Source organism: Oxyura jamaicensis, chromosome 23 (genome assembly GCF_011077185.1).
Source record: "Oxyura jamaicensis isolate SHBP4307 breed ruddy duck chromosome 23, BPBGC_Ojam_1.0, whole genome shotgun sequence".
Lineage (NCBI taxonomy): Eukaryota > Metazoa > Chordata > Aves > Anseriformes > Anatidae > Oxyura > Oxyura jamaicensis.
This window is the reverse complement of record NC_048915.1, coordinates 6,688,151-6,708,138: the sequence shown is the minus strand read 5'-3', so window position 1 is coordinate 6,708,138 and position 19,988 is coordinate 6,688,151. Positions and strand designations below refer to the sequence as shown.

General features: G+C 46.2%; 2 protein-coding genes across 10 annotated transcripts in view; both read right to left on the bottom strand.

The window, feature by feature from the left end:
* The window catches only part of SRRM1 (serine and arginine repetitive matrix 1), a 23,118-nt gene extending 22,909 nt beyond the window's left edge, over window positions 1-209 (bottom strand). For all 7 annotated transcript variants that reach the window (XM_035345472.1, XM_035345473.1, XM_035345476.1 and 4 more), the window contains exon 1: window positions 58-209. In XM_035345472.1, the coding sequence (XP_035201363.1) occupies window positions 58-78 (21 nt within the window). In that variant the 5' untranslated portion in view covers window positions 79-209. The remainder of the gene's footprint in view (window positions 1-57) is intronic.
* Window positions 210-3,423: 3,214 nt separating this feature from the next.
* Window positions 3,424-16,811, bottom strand: NCMAP (non-compact myelin associated protein). 3 transcript variants are annotated; one of them, XM_035345564.1, is made up of 5 exons: window positions 16,391-16,811; window positions 11,757-11,826; window positions 5,348-5,442; window positions 4,871-4,955; window positions 3,424-4,358 (listed from the first exon to the last, which is right to left on the bottom strand). In XM_035345564.1, the coding sequence occupies exons 2-5, from the start codon at window positions 11,822-11,824 to the stop codon at window positions 4,211-4,213; spliced, it is 396 nt and encodes a 131-aa protein (XP_035201455.1). In that variant the 5' UTR covers window positions 11,825-11,826; window positions 16,391-16,811; the 3' UTR covers window positions 3,424-4,210. The 3 variants fall into 3 exon arrangements, with proteins under 3 accessions (XP_035201455.1, XP_035201456.1, XP_035201457.1); XM_035345565.1 differs by lacking the exon at window positions 11,757-11,826 and having other exon boundaries at window positions 16,391-16,808; XM_035345566.1 differs by lacking the exons at window positions 11,757-11,826; window positions 16,391-16,811 and adding an exon at window positions 14,927-15,987.
* Between the last annotated feature and the right edge of the window lie 3,177 nt (window positions 16,812-19,988).

Genomic DNA, 19,988 nt, shown 5'->3' with positions numbered 1-19,988 from the left:
GGGGCGGCCCCGGCGCCCTCCCCGCCCGGCTGCCTTGTTGCCGGGGCCGGCACTTACGCGGAAGAAACCCGCGTCCATCTTGCCTCCTCCGCCTCCTCCTGGCCGCAGCGCGCTGCCGTCCCGGCGTGCACCGCGCGCCGCGAGCCCCTCGCACGCTCTGGCGCTGAGGGAGGGGGGGAGGGGGGAGGAGAGCTTAGTGCGCCTGCGTGCAGCACAAGCGGAAGGGGGCAGTGCAGGGCGCTCTGTAAAGGCCCTCCGGCGCCCGCCGATTGGCGGATACCGGCACAAAGGCTAGGTAAGCGCGCCGGAACTGGCCAATGGGAAAGCGCGACGTTCCGTGGGCGGCTGTGCGGGGGGCTGTGGAGATGTGAATCCTCTTCTCGCGAGACGTTGGCGTTGGGCGGGGCGGCACGGGCCCGGCAGGGCGGGGCAGGGGGCGGGGCGGCTCCCAGGGCCCAGCCCCACGCCAAGGCAGCAGCGGGGCCCGGGGCCCAGGGCCGTCCGGAGCCACCCAGCGGCGGGAGCCCCCCACCGGCCGCTTGTCCGCAGCGGTCCCGCGGGAGGAGGCGGCGCACGCCAGGCCCGGAGGGCGTCCCCGGTAGTTTTTCGTTACCGGGAGCGCCCCGCTGCCTCGCGCAGCCCCGTGCGCAGCCCCGGCCGCGCCGCCGGGCCCCTGAGCGCGTTACTCCTAGCGCCCGTCCTCCCCAGAGCCTTACGAGGTCCGGGGTTTCCTTAACAGACCAGTTTCTAACAGCAGCTCTCAGCATTTTGTTGTTTTAAACAGGTCTGCGTGGCGGCAGGCCTGCACACAAAGGCACCCAAAGGAGAGATTTAATAATAATAATAATAATTAAAAAAAAAAAAAAGGGAAGGCAGCTGCCTGGACAGGGCAGGGCAGGTAGGTACTCGAGCAGCTCCTATTTCAGGACAGGGACAGCGTGGGGTTGTTCTTGGAAAGCCTAAATCCAAAGCACATTACACAAGTGTTAGAGCGGTACCGCAGTGGAAATACAGCGCCTTGTGCTCTTATGCTGACTTTGCTTGGTCAGCAGACTCGGGATTGTGCTGATGGAGGCACACAAGGTGGTGGGGGCCTCCCAGGCTGTGCCAGTCAAAGGCAAAGTTTACTGGTAGAACAGCACAGTGAGTTTTTCAGGTTGAGCAATGTTAGTGTGGGTAAGGCAGTGATTATTTTGCCAATAGTAGTGATTACCAATACAGAATGGTTTACGGAAGCATTGTATATTCTGCTTCAGTGAACCAAGGTGAACCTAATTGTTTATCTTCATTGATGATCTGGATGACGGCATTGAGTGCACCCTCAGTAAGTTTGCAGATGACACCAAGTTAGGTACGTGTGTCGATCTGCTCAAGGGTAGGAAGGCTCTGCAGGAGGATCTGGAGAGGCTGGACCGATGGGCTGAGGACAACTGTATGAAGTTCAACAAGGCCAAGTGCTGGGTCCTGCACATGGGGCCCAACAACCCCAAACAGAGCTACAGGCTGGGAGATGAGTGGTTGGAGAGCTGCCAGGCAGAGAAGGACCTGGGAGTGATGGTTGATAGTCGGCTGAATATGAGCCAGCAATGTGCTCAGGTGGCCAAGAAGGCCAGCAGCATCCTGGCTTGCATAAGAAACAGCGTGGCCAGCAGGGCCAGGGAAGTGATTGTCCCCCCTGTGCTCGGCTCTGGTGAGGCCGCACCTCGAGTACTGTGTTCAGTTTTGGGCCCCTTGCTACAAGAAGGACATGGAGGTGCTCGAGCGAGTCCAGAGAAGGGCTACGAAGCTGGTGAAGGGTCTGGAGAACAAGTCTTACGAGGAGCGGCTGAGGGAGCTGGGCTTGTTCAGCCTGGAGAAAAGGAGGCTCAGAGGTGACCTTATCGCTCTCTACAGGTACTTTAAAGGAGGCTGTAGCAAGGTGGGGGTTGGTCTGTTCTCCCACGTGCCTGGTGACAGGACGAGGGGGAATGGGCTCAAGTTGTGCCGGGGAGTTTTAGGTTGGATGTTAGGAAGAACTTCTTTACCGAAAGGGTTGTTAGTCACTGGAATAGGCTGCCCAGAGAAGTGGTTGAGTCACCATCCCTGGAGGTCTTTAAAAGACGTTTAGATGTAGAGCTTAGTGATATGGTTTAGTGGAAGATTTGTTAGCGTTAGGTCAGAGGTTGGACTCGGTGATCTTGAGGTCTCTTCCAACCTAGAAAATTCTGTGATTCTGTTACAAAATTCTATAAGTGCAAAGCAATTTATTAGAAGCAGGTCTGCCTGATAATGTTAAAAAGATAACAGCAAGATGAGGTTTATCTTTTCTAAAGATCTGGATTTGGATATACTAGAACATGCTCAAAAAACAGCTTTAGATGTTCAGAAATAGAAGCAGGAGGCCAGCTCCTCTACAAAAAATCCATTGGCTTCTGCAACCTCTTATGAATTATTATATCAATTACTCCTGCCATCAGAGGAATAATTACAGAACTTGGGCAAGTAAAATATTTACAAGATTTAGAAACTTCACAAACAGCTGTCTTAGTATTTAGTTTGGAATTCAAACTATGCTCAAGAGTAATTGCAGAGTAATTGAATTTAGTTTCTGCACAAAAATACCAGTTAGTAAAAGTAACCTGTTCCAGAGAGGTTTTCACATCTTGGAGAAAAGTACATCAGTGTGCCGCTTCTGTCCCATACAACTTTACTCTCAGAATGGTCAGTTTTGTTTTGGTGCTGCGTGATTTATACACAGTAATTGTTCAAGGGAGTCATTACTTGTGGCATCGAGAAGAACAGCACAGGGACTGCTGCAAGACAAAGCAAAGCTGCTTTGGGCTGCCGGTTCTCTGTGGCTCAATTTGACGAGTAACCTCTCTCTGCAGCTCCCAAAAAGGGGTTCAAAAACCCTAGGTTTTACTATGGTCTGCAAACAGGCTGGAGCCCTCTAATGGTCACAGTAGTTTAGAGCTAACCTCTGGGATTCTCTAAATGAAAGAGAAACTTAATGTGATAAATCCAGACTGTTACTGCTGTAGTTACTTCACACTATCTAGCCATTCAAGTGAGAGATTTCTTACAATTTAAGGTGTATCTGTCAAAGAGCGGAGCTGTTTCTCAATAAAATGGGGTTTCACTCCTTGTCTTCCTAATACTATCTATCCTGTCAGCCAGTGCTTCAGGGATGTTTTGATATGCACACTTGAGACAATAAGCCACAGAATGTCTTGACAATGCCACTGTATGATCAGACTCAGTGGGCTGTGAAATATCCTTGGGAATTTCTTTGGTGCATTACTGTACACCCACAGCCATCACACTTGCAGATCAACATCACTTTCAGATACTTTCTACAAGAGCAGAAAAAAATAAAACTATTTCAAGCCTAGTCTGCGTTAGGGGACAAACATTTCAGGATGTTTTGAAGTTGTAGAAAAGTAGTTGCACAAACCCTCATTTGCTTTATATTGCCTTTTCATGTTTACTTTTTTCAATTAAAGAACTTCTCAGACTGTTAGACTAAATACTCTAATGCAACAGCAGTAGTGAACCTAGAGCAGCAATCTTGGCATGAAATTGAAAACCTTTGGACATACAGTTCATTTGAAACGGACAAGTTACCAAGTTTATAGAAATGTTTCAAAAATACTTGAAAATAAAAAAGTAACTTTTCTGTCTAAAACCATACACACGTGGTATTAGACACACAAAAGACAACTAAAGATAAATACAATTTTGCTACTTACAGTTTTGCCACTTCCCATACTATGTATAAAATAGACTACAATCCTGTTTCACATAAAACTTAACAAACCCAGGTTCAACCTGAGTTGCAGCTTGAATGTCCAACTTTTTCTTCCATTTATCCTCAGTCATTGCAGAATAGAAAAAGCTCAAATTCTGAGTAAGCAAAAGCTCCACAAAATATGAGTCTGCACCATTTCTTCCAATGAATAGGCTTGGCTTATTTTGTCTTCCTGTACCCAGAGCTCTGTAAGAAGGCTCATTGCATTCCTCATGGTCTGTGTGCCTTCACCAGTTGATTTTCATCATACAGAAAGTGTTCAGATCTTTTAGTTCTCCTCCCAAAGAGAGAAGGCAGGGCTAATTACAATCTAAAGATAAGATAACAGCTATTGCTGTTGCCAGTGCAGTGTCGCTTTGTTGTGAGTCCCAGGTCCATGTGAATAAGAACTCCAGCTCTTTTCTCTCACAGGAGGACACGTGTTCACAGTTGTCTGCTCTGCATGTGGATATCCACAGGTACGAAAGTCACTGCAGGATGCTGAGTAACACTGTCGCAGTTCTGCCCTAAAGCAGGTGGCATTGCTGTTTGGGTGCTTTTGGGTTCCAGCTCCCGCTTCACTCTCATGCGTCTGTTAAGGAAACAGTGAAAGCATCATCAGTGCTGGCACTTGTTTTGGTGTCTCCCATGATAAGTATTTGGAAGATTCCTGCAGAAGCAGGTTGAGCTGAATAGCCATTGGGAAGTTAATGTAAACCGGGATTTCATTCCGAAGATATTAAAAGGCAAGTCACTGTTTTTAGAACACACACACAAGTCTAACCCAATGCCTTGAAACTAAGAAACTGAGCTCTGCTCTGGCAGCCTTGATGCTCACAGCAAACTCTTCCTATGTCAACAGAAGTCCCCTAAAAATAATATCCATCAGGTGTTCTCTGTCAAGAACCTATTCTGCTTCCTAGCCATTCAGTCACAGATGCTGACCATGAGATTCAGGTAGCATCAACCAAGCACATTATAGTTTGGATTCTCCTTGAAATTTGTGGCAACATATAATGAAATGGTCTGTGAGATGGGAGCACACCCAACTGATTTTGGTTCATCCTGCTTTGCGTTACTGAAGTATAGAACTCAACCACGTACCTGTTATATGTTTTCAATATGAGCAGAACCACTGTGAAAATAATAATTACTCCTACTACGATGGCAGCAACTATTGCTCCAGAACCTAGCAAGGAAGCAGAAAGGAAAAAGGTCTTATTTAAAAAGTTACCGTTGTACTGTTTGAAGTTTGCTAAGTTCTAAGGTCCATTCTAAAAAACTACAGGGAAAAAATCATTTCTCTTTGTTAGTTTTTATTCAGTGGAACAGTTTGGTATGCAAGCATTTGGGAGGCAAGGAAGGAAGAGGAGGTTTTAGCTGAGAAACTGGAGCACCCAGGTACTGCATGAGAACTAGGGTATACAAATAACTGTTCTCTTTTTCTCATGCCTTTTCCTCATGTATACTTTACAAATACGAGAGAAAATTAAAACAAGTTTGGACATCACTACTGATCTAATCAAGGTATGGTAATTACAGTACAAAAACAAACAAACAAACAAAAACTACTTTTCTTACTTTGATAAAGACTTTGTTCTTGAGACTTTGTGGTCACATTTAATGAGAACTGAGTGTTATTGATCAGTGGTGCAGCTGTCGTCATCTTGATTGGGCTACAGAAGAAAAAAGAAGAGTGATTTCATCAACTATTATCACTGAATTGTGCTACCAATTTTTCATTAGTTAGGCAACTGCCTATTAAAGATTCTGAGTGTTATTTACTAAGGGGTTCTTAATATTTTCTTGGTGGTGAAAATCTGGCCCTGTGGAAGTCAATGGAAATTTTGCTACAATCTAGTCTTGAGCAATGTGCCTTACAATGTACACTGTTCAGTGTTCATAGGATAAAACAAGATACCAACACAATAATGCATCATTACCCATTGATTACTGATGTTACAAATTTTTTGAACAAATATGTGCATCTTAAATGCTTTAGGATTTTAGATTGTCACACCAGGTCATGAGATTCAGGTCACTGGGAAAATAAGTGGGCAAAGCAGGGTTAAGGGGAGAAAGAAAGTACTTGACCTCCCTGCCCCAATCCTCTATTTCAAAGTTGATTTATAGAGATGCTTATCTGTGAAGAGTTCCATATCCCATATTCAGCAATATAAAGGAAGGCAAAAAAGATGGTTTTTCTGTTAAGTCATTGCTACCAAGTGATGTCAGGATACTTATTGGTAGGAATACTACCTTAAAAAAAGAAGGAGGAGGTGAGAGAAGAAAAACATTTTAATTGCCTAAATTGAAGCTAAAACTTGCATGGCAAACAACTATCCCACAACAGAAGAAGAAAAAAAAAAAAAAAAAAAAAAAGGCAACACAAGTGCAACAGTTTGCTTCGAGTTTTGGAAAGTAACCTTACTCACACCAGTGTCATTGCAGGTCTGTTACTGGAAGAGGACAAGCCTGCAAGTGGCTAGCTGAAAATACACCTGTTTCTGTATTTTGGTTGGGTAAAATTGTAGATCTAGAAAGAGCAGTCTGTATGTTTACTGATTTTGTAAATGTTTCCCATGTTTTCTAAATGTGACAAGTAACCTTAGCTACCAAAAGAATCCTTCATGGTTTGAATACCACTTCAAACAGACCTCTGAAACCATTTCAGCTCCGAGCTTTAGAGATAGAAGATACCCTCAAACTATCAACCGAAAATTAAATTATTTGTCAACACCTGATACTGCATTTGTTTCCTACTTCAGATGCTCCCAGTATGTACACAAAGCAGGACTCTGCCCTACTCTCTGTTATATTCCAGTGGGACGTTGTGGACCTGTGGCATGTCCTTAAGCAGCTTCAAGTTTTACAGAGCACACAATATAGAATAGCCAGAAAATAAAGTGGATAGAAATTAGCAGTAAAAAGAACTGCAGATCTGCAAATCAGCCTCCTAAGACACAGGCAGATAACTAGTTAACTACTGAAAATACCAATTCACAGCTAACGCGTTTACTCTGCCTTCTTCCTTTCCCCTTTATTAAGACTTTCCTAAAGGTTACTTCAAAGTAACATCTATCAAATAAAATTAATTTAGTCACAAGGTACAATTTTGAGAGGCAAAGAAGATATGACTATGATTGCTCTTCACAGGCAGGGTTTTGTTTCGAGGCAGGGAGGAGACCAGTAGCTGTGTCAACGCAGTGCATACTTTGGAGGCTCCATTTAATATATGAGGAATGAGAGATCAGTAACTGGCAGGAAGGAAAAAGCTGATGTTTGCTTGGGTATGAAAGATTAGAACTGCAAGGTTGATTCAGTCAAATACTTCGATCCTCCTACGTTCAAAAGGGGTGAGATTTTTTTCTTTTATATTTAAAACAACAACAAAAAACTGTCTCTGAATCTGTAACTGGGTCATTCTCCTCTGACGGAATGATTCCTTTGTTTAGCCAATGTCAAGTTAATACAGCAACATGATCATCTGCTGTCATCGTAGATCTTTCCATGATGAAATAAATATTTTGTGTTGTTTGCTCAGCCTTATTGTATAGCACAGTGAAATGATTTACACGTGCCTTGGTGGAACCTGTGAGAAGTCACCGAGTGCTGGTAACAGGACTCTCCACGGCTGTTTCCCTGGCCGATATATGTGAAATCGCACTGGTGAAAGTTGTACCACACACAAGCACAGGTTGAAGAGACTCACCATTGCGTTGTAATCTGGGAAAAGCTAAGTAAGTATTTTGGCTATAGACACAATACAGAAAAAGTCATGTCCAACTTCCACTTTGTTGCTCCTGACTAGGAGAACACAAACTCCAAATTTAAAGCATCATTTTTATCTTCTCTGGCTACCTAAATAAAAACCCCAAATAAAGGTGGCTGAATATTTAGGTATTAAGCCCTCTAGCAGTCACACTTCATAACTTTCATCTGGTTCAAGCCACCTTGGTAATGGTGAGCTATTTGTGTATGAATCACCTACAGCCATACAGTTGTTCTCAGTGAAACAGCCTGCTTACAAAAAGGATGAATTTGTCTGACATGTAACAGTCTTAAGATCACAGAATCACAGAATAGTCTAGGTTGGAAGAGACCTCCAAGATCACCGAGTCCAACCTCTGACCTAACGCTAACAAATCTTCCACTAAACCATATCCCTAAGCTCTACATCTAAACGTCTTTTAAAGACCTCCAGGGATGGTGACTCAACCACTTCCCTGGACAGCCTATTCCAGTGACTAACAACCCTTTCAGTAAAGAAGTTCTTCCTAATATCCAACCTAAACCTCCCCTGGCGCAACCTTAGCCCATTCCCCCTCGTCCTGTCACCAGGCACGTGGGAGAATAGACCAACCCCCACCTCGCTACAGCCTCCTTTAAGGTACCTGTAGAGTGCAATAAGGTCGCCCCTGAGCCTCCTCTTCTCCAGGCTAAACAGTCCCAGCTCCCTCAGCCGCTCCTCGTAAGACTTGTTCTCCAGACCCTTCAAAAACTTCGTAGCCCTTCTCTGGACTCGCTCGAGCACCTCCATGTCCTTCTTGTAGCGAGGGGCCCAAAACTGAACACAGCAATTGAGGTGTGGCCTCACCAGAGCCGAGTACAGGGGGACAATCACTTCCCTGGACCTGCTGGCCACGCTGTTTCTTATGCAAGCCAGGATGCTGCTGGCCTTCTTGGCCGCCTGAGCACACTGCTGGCTCATATTCAGCCGACTGTCAACTTCCAGGTCCTTCTCTGCCAGGCAGCTTTCTAACCACACATCTCCCAGCCTGTAGCTCTGTTTGGGGTTGTTGGGTCCCAGGTGCAGGACCCAGCACTTGGCCTTGTTGAACTTCATACAGTTGTCCTCGGCCCATTGGTCCAGCCTATCCAGATCCTCCTGCAGAGCCTTCCTACCCTCGAGCAGATCGACACATGCACCTAACTTGGTGTCATCTGCAAACTTGCTGAGGGAGCACTCGATCCCCTTATCCAGATCATCGATGAAGATGTTAAAGAGGACTGGTCCCAGTACCGAGCCCTGGGGGACTCCACTAGTGACTGGCCTCCAACTGGATTTGACTCCATTCACCACAACTCTCTGGGCCCGGCCATCCAGCCAGCTCTTAACCCAACGAAGCGTACGCCATTCCAAGCCATGAGCAGCCAGTTTCCTGAGGAGAATGCTGTGGGGAACGGTGTCAAATGCCGTATGAAGTCAAGGTAGACCACGTCCACAGCCTTTCCCTCATCCACTAAGCGTGTCACCTTGTCATAGAAGGAGATCAGGTTCGTCAAGCAGGACCTGCCCTTCATAAACCCATGCTGACTGGGCCTGATCGCCTGCTTGCCCTGCAACTGCCGCACGATGACACCCAAGATAATCTGCTCCATGAGCTTCCCTGGCACTGATGTTAAACTAACAGGCCTATAGTTCCCCGGGTCTACCCTCCGGCCCTTCTTGTAGATGCAAAATGAAAAATGCAAAAAATCTTTTTTTTCTGCATTGTGTATTCTATAGCAACTGGAAAGGTCTGAGGTCTGTATCTCAGGTCAGGATGGGAGGTGCCAGTCTTAAGTTCTGCTGCTTTACCTCCAGCTCCATTCCTCACCTATGAATCAGCAGGGCCTTTTATGCCTGCCCAAGCCTGCCTTACAAGGGTCAAGGATACAGTAAAGTCCAGCAAGGTCTATGGGAAAATACCAGTTTCAGGGTGTTGCAGACTGGATCCTACTCTGTTTAGAAAAACATTTGGAAAATGAAGAGTGCTTAATAGAAGCTAAACAACAGGGGAGAAGAAATGGATTTGCTACGGCAATCACAGGACATTCTTTCTTTATAACACAGTATGTACTTCCCTTGTGCACACACACCTGCCCTAGTTTTGGAGAAACAGTAATTCACACACAGCTCTACAGGCGGGTGGGGGCACACACTGCTGGTTATTTTTGCATCCATGCATTAGGGAATTGCAAATAATTCCACAGAGTTAAGCTTTGGCACTTTTCCACTTAAAACACCTTTACAGATACAGCATATAGGTTGTTTTGGCAACTGGTAGCAATGCCCCATTTATAAGGCCTTCCTGCCTCCCTCTGTCCTGTTGAATCTCAGACTGAATGGCCATGCTCATTTACAGTGAGAGCAGGATCAGAGCTCAGCTGCCAAGTGGTTCCTGCCACCTGGCAGTTGCAGGAGAGGGGTGACAGGGAACAGAGGGGCTTGCTTGAGTTTTTCCATAAGAACTGGACTTGAAGAGCTAACTTTCTGCCAGGGAAGGCAGGTGCTGGTTAGGAAGATACACAAATGCAGCACTTTGCCACTCAGAAAAAGGTTGCATCAGGCTGTGTGGCAGGATTTAAATTAAATACAAAATCATATATTATTTCTCCAGTAGTAGTTTTGAATCAAGATGTAGTTTCAGCCCAGGATCTTAATTACAGAAATATTTTATCCTTTCACTGGCACTGCTGCACAGATAACATCTTATACTGTGTCCAAACACCAGCTGAAAAACAGATGATTTTTCCCACCCTTAGACCCAGGTCTAAGGAAGACCATTGTCTGCCACTGCTGCTGCTCTGTGACTTGATTCTCTTCTCAAAAGCGTTAGCAGGGCAGTTAGTGGGTCTGAAGAAGTGCTATATGAGAACAGCGTGAAGTGATCAAAGTCCCTATTTATTTGAATAATACCAGGGTGCTAGATATGGGTGAGGAGAGGCCGATCAGAGGTATAAAGCATTAATTACAATAAACAAATGCCAAGATGTCATCTAAGAAGCCCAAGAGGCAGTCAAATCTTAATAAATATGGATAGAAGGAGTTCTATTACATAAATGGTTTACATCCCAACAGCTGATTGAATCTCAGATTCATTCTCTCTTGCAAAAAGAGCAAATCGCAGAACCATTATTATACTTTACCCTGCAAAAGAAGCAGGTAAAGAGTCAGCTACCATCCACATCCCCCATCCCACTGCTACAGAGCTTGGAGCTTTGTGCTAAGGCACATCTGGCTGAGGCTCATCTCAGCTCATACTCCTTCCAAAGCCATCAACCTAATATCTGTGGGAAGCAGCAAGCTCAATCTCATCCAAGAGAGAAGTTAATCCTTCTAACGAAGTCCAGAGTTTTCTGCTCTTCCTAAAAGTAAGTTTGTTCAAGAGCAAGGACCTGGCTTGTGAGCAATTGCCGGTGGAAGTAGATGTTTTTTTCAGTTCTGCTCCTGCCTCTGCAGGCAGCCCAGCCAGCCTGGCAGTGTCAGTCCTTACAACAAGGTTTGCCTTGTTTAATCATGGTGAGTGCTTAGTGGTTGGAGCTTGAGTGTTTTATTGTTCCCAGTTATACTCTAACGGCAGGGCATGGAGATCAATTGAGCATTCATGGCACAGCGTGGAAATGAAATAGTCTTATGTTTAAGAGCCACAAACTCAACTTCAGCTCCCTGTAAACTGACAAACCAGCCATCTGCAATCCAAACAGATGTTACTGCCAGGTCAGTCATGTGCTACCGAGCTCATGTTACAACAGCATCAGCCATGAGAACTGGGAACATTGCCTGGGTTTTGAGGCAAACTGTAATTTCAAAAAGCAATAAAAACACAACGTGCTTCAGTGAGACCTGAATGTGCCTGAACTTACCTTGCAAGGCTCTGAGAGGGAGGAAAGGGGGGGAAAAAACAAGTTCAAACTGGCTAGCAGGAGCTAAGGCATAAAGGTGGCCTCAGGCAAACAACACGGCTCTGTATTGAGCATGTGTATTAGCACATGTCCGATTGCAGACCAGCACCTTTATATAAGCATTTGTCTTGGGCTCTGGCATGAGCTCTCCAGATTTACCTGTCGTTAAAACACATATTAAAAGCATTTAATTTCCCTGTCGAGACAACGTTACTCAAACTACAGGCAAGTCTACTTTGTAGTAACAGCACGAAGGGAAGAAAAAAAATGTTTACTTGTGTGGCTTATATCTCAACAAGCACTAACAGCCCTCTCAGCTCACCTGGTGGACAAGAAGTGAGGAACTGAAGACAGGTCCCTAGAAAGGAGTGCACTTGTTTTAAAAGGCATGCCTGGAAATTTGAACCAGATAGACTTTACCATTGACTTGTCCAGCAGCAGTATCTAAACCTGACTGCAAACTGTGTGTTTCTCAATTCTAATCTTCTGCCTTGAAATGCTGGACCACACACATTTCTCCTTTCCATGTGTGTGAATGCAAGTGTTTCAGCATGTGCGAAGACCCACAGGAGCCCAAAGCATTGTAACACGGTTCAGACCCTTTGCTTACAGTAAAGTGGCTCTTCCCACTGCACACTGATAACATCCCACACACCGTGCATGTGCTATAGAGTAAGTACTCAGGTCGGGGTGCAAGAGGAAAGGATATGTATTTATCAGTTAAATATTACCCTGAAAAACTGATTCAGAAAGAAGAAAAATGCCTTCAGGCACCACTATGAATATCAAGGTAGGAATGACTCATGAGAGAGGGTGAATGAGTCTCAAGGTGACAGAAATTTTAGAAACCATCAACATGTGCACTCAAATGGAAAGTAAGATTGGGTAAGAAGAAAATTAATCTGAGATGAACCCTCTGTTACCAGGCTGGCAGTCATCAACAACAACATGTCACTCATCCCTCAGATCACACTACCAAGGAGTTTGTCTCTGCTGCTAGGACATTGGTGTTCAATGAAGTCCCAGCAAACTGCATGTTGGTGGGAAACGTAATGGATCTGGACAAAAACCACAGAAAAATAACTTGCCCTTGAGCATGGTCTGCCTCCAGTCTTGCAGCAGAATGTCAACCCTGCTTTGTAAGCGTTGCTCTAGAAATGGCCCTGTTATTACCAGACTAATTTCAGCTCTTCAGTAATATCATTGGAAAACGCTCTACAGAATTTCATAGTCCTGGAGACCAGAATTAAGCTGATTTTTGCAAGCAACAGTTGTGCAGTTCCAAATCCAGCTCCACTGCAAAGCTTCTCTGGCAAGGAACACGGAGCCACGTTTCTCAAAAGAGTAACAGTGACATCCAGGTGGATCTTCTGACTCTGCTAATCACAGTCAAATTACACAGAAGGAAAATGCCTTCTCCAACATGAAGCTCAAGCTACTTGAGTTTCAGCTGCAGTCCAACAATGCATGTATAGAGTTGGGTTTCCACACCAGAGTTCAAAAATACATTCCAGACACAGTCATGCTTTTGCAGAAATGATTAACAGGCTCTAGACCTTGCTGGATGTGCCATTTAATGAAAGGCTGGAGTAGTTCAGGAAATTACACTGTTGTAGAAAGCCTCTCTCATTTCTTCTGTCCAGGCATCTGCTTTACTCCAGTCAAAAATTGCATAAATGCTCCAAAGCCCAACAGAGGGAATTGGGACTGATACTGTTAGCATGGGAATTGCAGCATTAACTCTTTCATTTAAGCATCAGAGACAGGCACCTCTGTCATAGTTCACATCGCTGCCTCTTGCCATGTTAAAGGAAATATTCCAAGTAGTTCCCAATTAAAAAGGAGAAAAACAGAACAAAAGAAAACAAACAAACAAAACACACACACACAGACACACAAAATACCCAAGGGATTGTGGTACGATAAAGGAATCACAGCACAGAAGAAATTGGTTTAATTTAGGGCCAAAGTTTTCACTGTTTTTGGTAAATGTAACTTTAAATGAAGTATGTGACTACAATCACTTAGAAAATGAAAAATAATTTCCACCACTTCCAGTGCCCCCCCCCCCCCCCCCGATTCCTACAATCTAACCTGCTTGACTGAATTGGTCTGAATCCTGTGTTACGTTCTGCAGTGAGAGGTGCACTTTCTGTATGCTCCCTGTGCAGCTCCAGAGCTCTTCAGAAATGACGACACAAAAGATTGCTTGGGAAAGAAAAAGATAAGAGCAGTAGAAAATAAAGAAGCATTTCCCTCCTAGTTCAGAGCTGGATATACCAATATCTTGTGGTCTTGGACCTTTGAAACACCACGACTCCGGTCAGCTGAACTACCTGCTAAATAAAACGTATATTTTTGTTCATTGAGACATGTCACAGAAACGCCTTTTACCTGTCCTCACAGAGACAAAGACCCAGGCCCAGGAAGAACGCAGTCATCCCAATTGCACCTCCCACCTCCTCACCAGCCCACCCCTCGCTCCTGCACAGAGCAGGCGAGGAGGAGTGAGGGGGAAGCACTGGGCGCCTGCTGCGCACCCAGGTCAGCCCTGCTCTCAGGCTCTTCCACCCACACTTCCTATTGGTGGCAGCTTCACAGAGGGAAACGTAGACCTTCTTATGGAGCCTTTCAGACCTTTTGAAATAGGTATTGCAGCTATACTACCACAAGCAGAAGTCTGCTGAGCCAAGGACACAGTCCAGACAGGCAGGACCTCTGCCACCACTCAGAGGATCTGTAGCTAGACCTGGCACTTGTTCAGTGTGAACAGGCAGAACACGAACACTCAGGAGGACCTTACACATCAGCTAGGAATCTGGAGAACCCAGAGGTGAAGAGAAGATGGCAGGAGAGAGAAGCCAGAGTGGGATGAGGAGCCCATACCCACTTCCAGGTGTGACAATGGGCTTGGAAATCCTGGGGTCTGGCTGCACAGTGCAGCCACTGTCCCCAGCAAGCTGATGTCCTGCAGGTGCTGAGCTGCACTGGGCAGCCAGTGTGTACCTTCATGGCAGAAAGGCTTCACCACTCTGTTTTACAAGAGACTAGGCAGCAGAGGCAGATTTCAACACACTTTTTAAAAACAGGTCAGGGGATGTTGATGTGCTTGTTGATTGCTGAGTAGATTGAGTCTGACGGCCTCCTCTTAGTCAAATATTAACAGCAGTACAGACAGGCATTTCATCAACATGCTGAAATACCTTCCTCTAACAGAGAGTTAAAGCACCACCATGAAATAAGCCTGGACAGAATGTGTTCACACACGTAGTCAGAGCAGTTTTGAAATATATAGCATATATTTCTACCTTCTTTCCCAACCAAACTGAACTATGGCTGGAGTTCAGTACCATTCCTGAATGATTTGCTCAATCCAGAACTGGGTTCCCAGGCTAGAAAACCACATCTCCTAGTTCTGATACCACTGCACACCTCCCTGGCCAGTCCCTTCTGTTCTTCAAGTTCTTTGATGCCTGCAGGCAAGTCACTTACCCAATGGCATGTACACCGGGAACAAACCCAGATGTGCTCCTCAGGCACCCCTCACTATGTCCAACAGAATCAGAGACATGAACACAGCTACTTCTGGATTTACCTTACACTGAGATTCACATGGGACAGAGCAAACACCAGCTGCTCACACGGTGATTGCACAGCTGGCTGGATTAAGTTCGCACCTTAAGCTGCCTTTCATGTCAGAGACTGGCTCCCTGCATTTATCAGCACAAACCGTAGCACATGAATCAACACAGCTCCTGATTGCTGGCAGAAGGGTTCTCTTTTTTATTTACTTTGCAAATACATTTGCTAGGTCAAGAGTTCTGAGGCTTCCATTACAGACTAATAAGACGTAGGAAATTCTGTCTTTCCAAGTAATTATTTGGGTTTCTACTCTGCTCCAAGCAGAAGCACCAAGCAGCTGTGCAGCACACAAGACCTTAACACTTTGGAGCAGCACCGTAGAGCATGGGCAGGACAAGTCCTCCCATTGCTGCTGCAATGGTCTGTGGGCTCATTTCACCCACCTCAGCCTGAGCACTGCAAAATCCCACCAAAAAAACAGTCTTTGCAAGCACACAGCTGGGTGGTTAAATGCTGATGTTAGGCATGGTGATTTAGGTGTTTGGTCCAAGTATCTCCATCTAGGAGGATGTGATAAAGGTGGAGCCCCCTTCCTCTGCCCAATCCCCCAGCCTGGCACGTGAAGCAGCTGCATAAACCCCAAAGCTTGGTAGGGGGATGCCTGACATGTAGCTAGCCCTTTGCGGCTGACCATGAGGAAGCACCATGACTGCAGGGGCCCTGGAATGACATTGTGCTATAAGTTTGTTGCTCCACGGAGGTGGTTGTGAAATGTGGTTATGTATGTCAGTGGGAAACTGAATGACTCAGACATCCCAGCAGCTTTTTTCTTTCTGCTTTTCTCCTCTGTGATCTCCATTCATGCTTCATATCATCTCTCCCTGCAAGAGGTCTATAGGTTTTGGTTGCATTTCCCAATTTCCGTGATTCTCAATAAAGGCAGCACAGTCATTGCCACCACACTTTTTTCTTCTCCCCCATGTCTAACGATAGGCCAGGTCACGGTTAACTTGCCAGCCCCAACCAAACCCCTTCCCAACACAGTCGTGTGTCAGTATTTTGATCCCAGCCTCGCACAAAGGCATGAGAACCCAGCACCAGAGTTATCACCCCTGGGGAGCAAGAGCTGCTTTGGGCAGGTGCCAGCACCCCACAGGGTTTTCAGTGTTTCTGGATTTACCCTGTAAGCACAGCAGGCGTTGATTTGAGAATAGGTGGCTGTAGGCTCTCAGCATACCACTCACAGGCTTCCCTAGCTCTTTTGTGCAATAAGCTTTCTGTTCCCAACTGATTCACTGTTATTATTCACTATTATTCATTTATTCACTATTGCCATAAGTAAAAAGAATTTATTGCAACTAATAAAAGTCACACCTTCAGTCTCAGCAGGCAGATAGAAGCAAGGCTGGACAGGAAACCTTCATGACTTACTGTGAACAGGGGAGCCAAGTCTACTGCCACTTGCGGCTTTGAGTTTCAGGACTGTTGCTCTCTGCCTGCAGCTAATGTATGCAGCACAAACACATGCAGCTTCCCAACTGCTGGACTGTGTCTTCTGCAATTCGGACTGTTCATCTACCAAAAAATGCCAATCTCAATACTGTTGCAAGAACCTCTGCAAGTTTCACATCCTGAATATTTTTCTATATTAAAATACATTTAAGACTATTAATAACTAGCAACTCTGTTCACTTTGCAGACGGCAGAATTAAAGCGGTCACAGGACTTCTTCAAGTACTGCATATGCAAACCTGTTGAATTGATGATGCACGTTGCCCTCTTCCGAGGGCACTGTGCAGATAAACCTGCAGCTAGTGCCATACTTTACACCTACACCCCATCCCGGATCAGAAACTTTCAAAGCTCTTGCAAGCACTTGGTGTTTCAGCCTGACACCCAGCGCTGTTACCTGTCCACGCAGCAAGACAGCAATCCTCACTGAGCCACGAAGTCGCTTTGTCTTCTGCTTTCTAATCACGAAATCAAATCCTTCAGCCCAAACACTCCATCAAGCGCAATTTATCACATTAGTTGAGTTTGTTTACGAAATACTATGCTTCTATAGCAAGGACTTCCCAGGGCATTAAGTACGTTAATTACCACGAAAACCCAGAAATCATAGTTCTCCCTGTCAGCACCTGCAGCGTGCTCCCACGCGACGGGAGCGCTGCGGGTCCGCTCTGTGCCGGGGGCACTCCACGAACCGCCACGCAGCGCCCTCGGCTTTCCGTGTCACGCTAAGGATCAGCCTGCCAGCCCTTCCCAACGTGTCACCCGGCAGATTTCAGAAAATAAACAAAAAACAAAACCCACCTCGATTCTGGCGCTGGGGTGGGTGGGGGGTGGGGCGCTGTCAGGACAGGAGCTCGGGCATCTCAGCGCCGCGGGGAGCCTCCGCTGCCGGTCACCGGCCCCCAGCGGCTTCTCACGGCCGGGCCGGGCCGGGCAGCTGCTAAAGCGGCAGCCGAGCAGATCAGCAGATCCTTCTTCTTTAGTTCCCAGCGAAACACCTCGCCGCAGGGATGTCTGCTTTATTCACTCGCTCGCACGCCCGGTGCAGCCTCGCCGAGCGGGCTCCGCGGTGACAGCGCCCAGCGGCGGCAGAAACGGAGCCGCTCGGGTCCGACCCACTGCAGGCAGCGATAGGAGCTCCGCAGCCGTAGCGAGGCTACTCACGGAGGACGCGGCAGCCTCTGGGTCCTCCCGGGGCCATCCCCGCGGCCCGGCCCGGCTCCCCCCCTCCCTTGCCGCCTCCCCTCCCTCGCCCGCCGTCCGGGCTCGGCCCCCAGGTCCCGCTCCCCGCCGCAGGCGCTGCCCGGCGCCGAGCCGAGCCGAGCCCGGGGTCGGGCGGTGCCGCCGCCGCAGGTGGCTCCCCCGGCCGGGCCCGGCCCCCGGCACCGCCTCCCTGCTTCCAGGCTTCCCTGGAAATGTATCTATAAATTAATATTTTTTGATGGTGATTTCAACCTGTGAAACGCCCCCACTCGAACCTGTCTCTGCTTTGTCATGCAGGCAACGAAGTCCAGGGCAAGGGCCTGGGCTAGCATCTTTGACCTGTACTTCTGGATGAGTATGAAACTGATACAAGACAACCAGGAACATTAGTATAGATTCAAGTCCTATGATGTTCAGAGCTTCCCTTGGGGGATGGTCCAAGAAGAGCTGGTGCTCCTGTCAAGATGAGTTTCAAATGTGTGGTTTATGCCAGCTAAGAGAAATGAGAATTGCTGCAGACCTCCCTCCACACCTTGATGCAGGCAGTCATCAGACAGCTGGCAGCCTCCCACTGAACCAGATGGGGAGCAATACACCATTCTCCCCCGGCCTTTCTCACCCTAGAAACCCATGTGTATTTTGCTTCCTGCAGCCCCGAGGACAAAACTTGTGCAGACTGTGCACAAGTGTCTGCAGCCACAGAGCTCAGCTCTCACCCAAGAGTGGGTACATTTCTAAGCATATCACTGATAAGGCATTGCTAATGCAAATAAGCTCTTCAATGAATCACTGGTGGACAGAGGAAGGGCTAGGAGAGAGAGTACTTACTGGCTTGTTATAATTGGGTCTGCCAGAAGGAAGGATAAAACAAACATCTAGAGGGCACACACTTTTGTATTTTCACAGCCAGAGAACATACTACTGACAGAAGCTGGCAAGTAGATGCCTTCCTTGTCCACTTTTAACACTTCAAAGGAAGGACCAGAAGTTCTCCAGCTCAGCTTGGGTTAAATTCAGGTGCAACATAAGGGCTGTCCTTTGTAGATAGCTGGTAAAATCATAGAGGTCTCTCCCAACCTAAATGATTCTAAAGATCTTCGTGTCTCTGTCTTGCACAGAGCCCAATGGGCAAGGTAAGATTCAGTGCAAACACCTTCTTGCCTATCTTTGCAACTAACCTTTCAAAGCATTTAGGAGCTTATACAAATACATAAGCCTGGCACACCCTTACCTTGCTGCCAAGCCTTAGAAGCAGGATTTACCCAGGAGAATGGGCTCTTACCTAATCTCGCTGCTCAGGAAGCTGTTGACTGCCTCGATAAAGCTGAGATCCAGTTCGAGGTGAGTTATGGAAAAGGACTGAACTTTTGAAGACACCCATACATGCTTTTTGCCCCTCTTGTCTCCCAAGTCAGAAAAACAAATACCAACCACAGCTGCAAGGGTTGGAACTGAAATGCAGAGATGAAGTGACCTGCCCCAGCAGAAGGCCACATATAAACCTGGTTGTCCTCCCCAACCCCAGCTTGCTGTGCCATGTTATTCGAACAGGAACATGGTCATTGCCTATAAAATCAGAAAATATTCTGTTATTTGAATTTGTTATTTTTCTATTTTAGGTAACACAGCAAAACCACAGATTCCCACTAGTATCTTCCTCACTACCTCACCCTACTACTGCGAGATCTAGGTTTCAACCAATATTGCAATGGGAATATGTTTGCTTCACCAAGGAAATCAAACATACCCTTCTACAAGGCTCAACTTGCCAAAGTATTAAAATGCAAGAGATTTTTGAAAATAATTATCTATCTTTATTATAACACAAACTTTACAGGTCTTAATACTGCCAGCCAGACCAGACATTCTCACCTACATCATACTTACCGTTTAAGTATGTGTCAATCGCCCATTCAAACTTAATACCAGCTAAACATCCACATGGAACTCTGCTTCGACAGGCACCCAAAAACACCATTAAAAAAATCTCACTCCTTTCTTCAGATGTTTCTTCCCAGGATTTTTCTGTGGAAGTCTCCCAACTTCTTCCGAAGTATTTATCCTTACTGATAGTTTCTGGGTTTTGTTTCATAAGAAAATTTTTTGATTGTCCAGTCAGTGGGACAAGAGTACAATACTGTTAGAGAACAAACTTGGATCAATATGGAATACAGTTAAAGAAAACCATACGAATGGCACTGCATTGTTTTTATTTTAAGCCTCTTTACACAATGAAAGATGTTGGAATGCAGGTTCT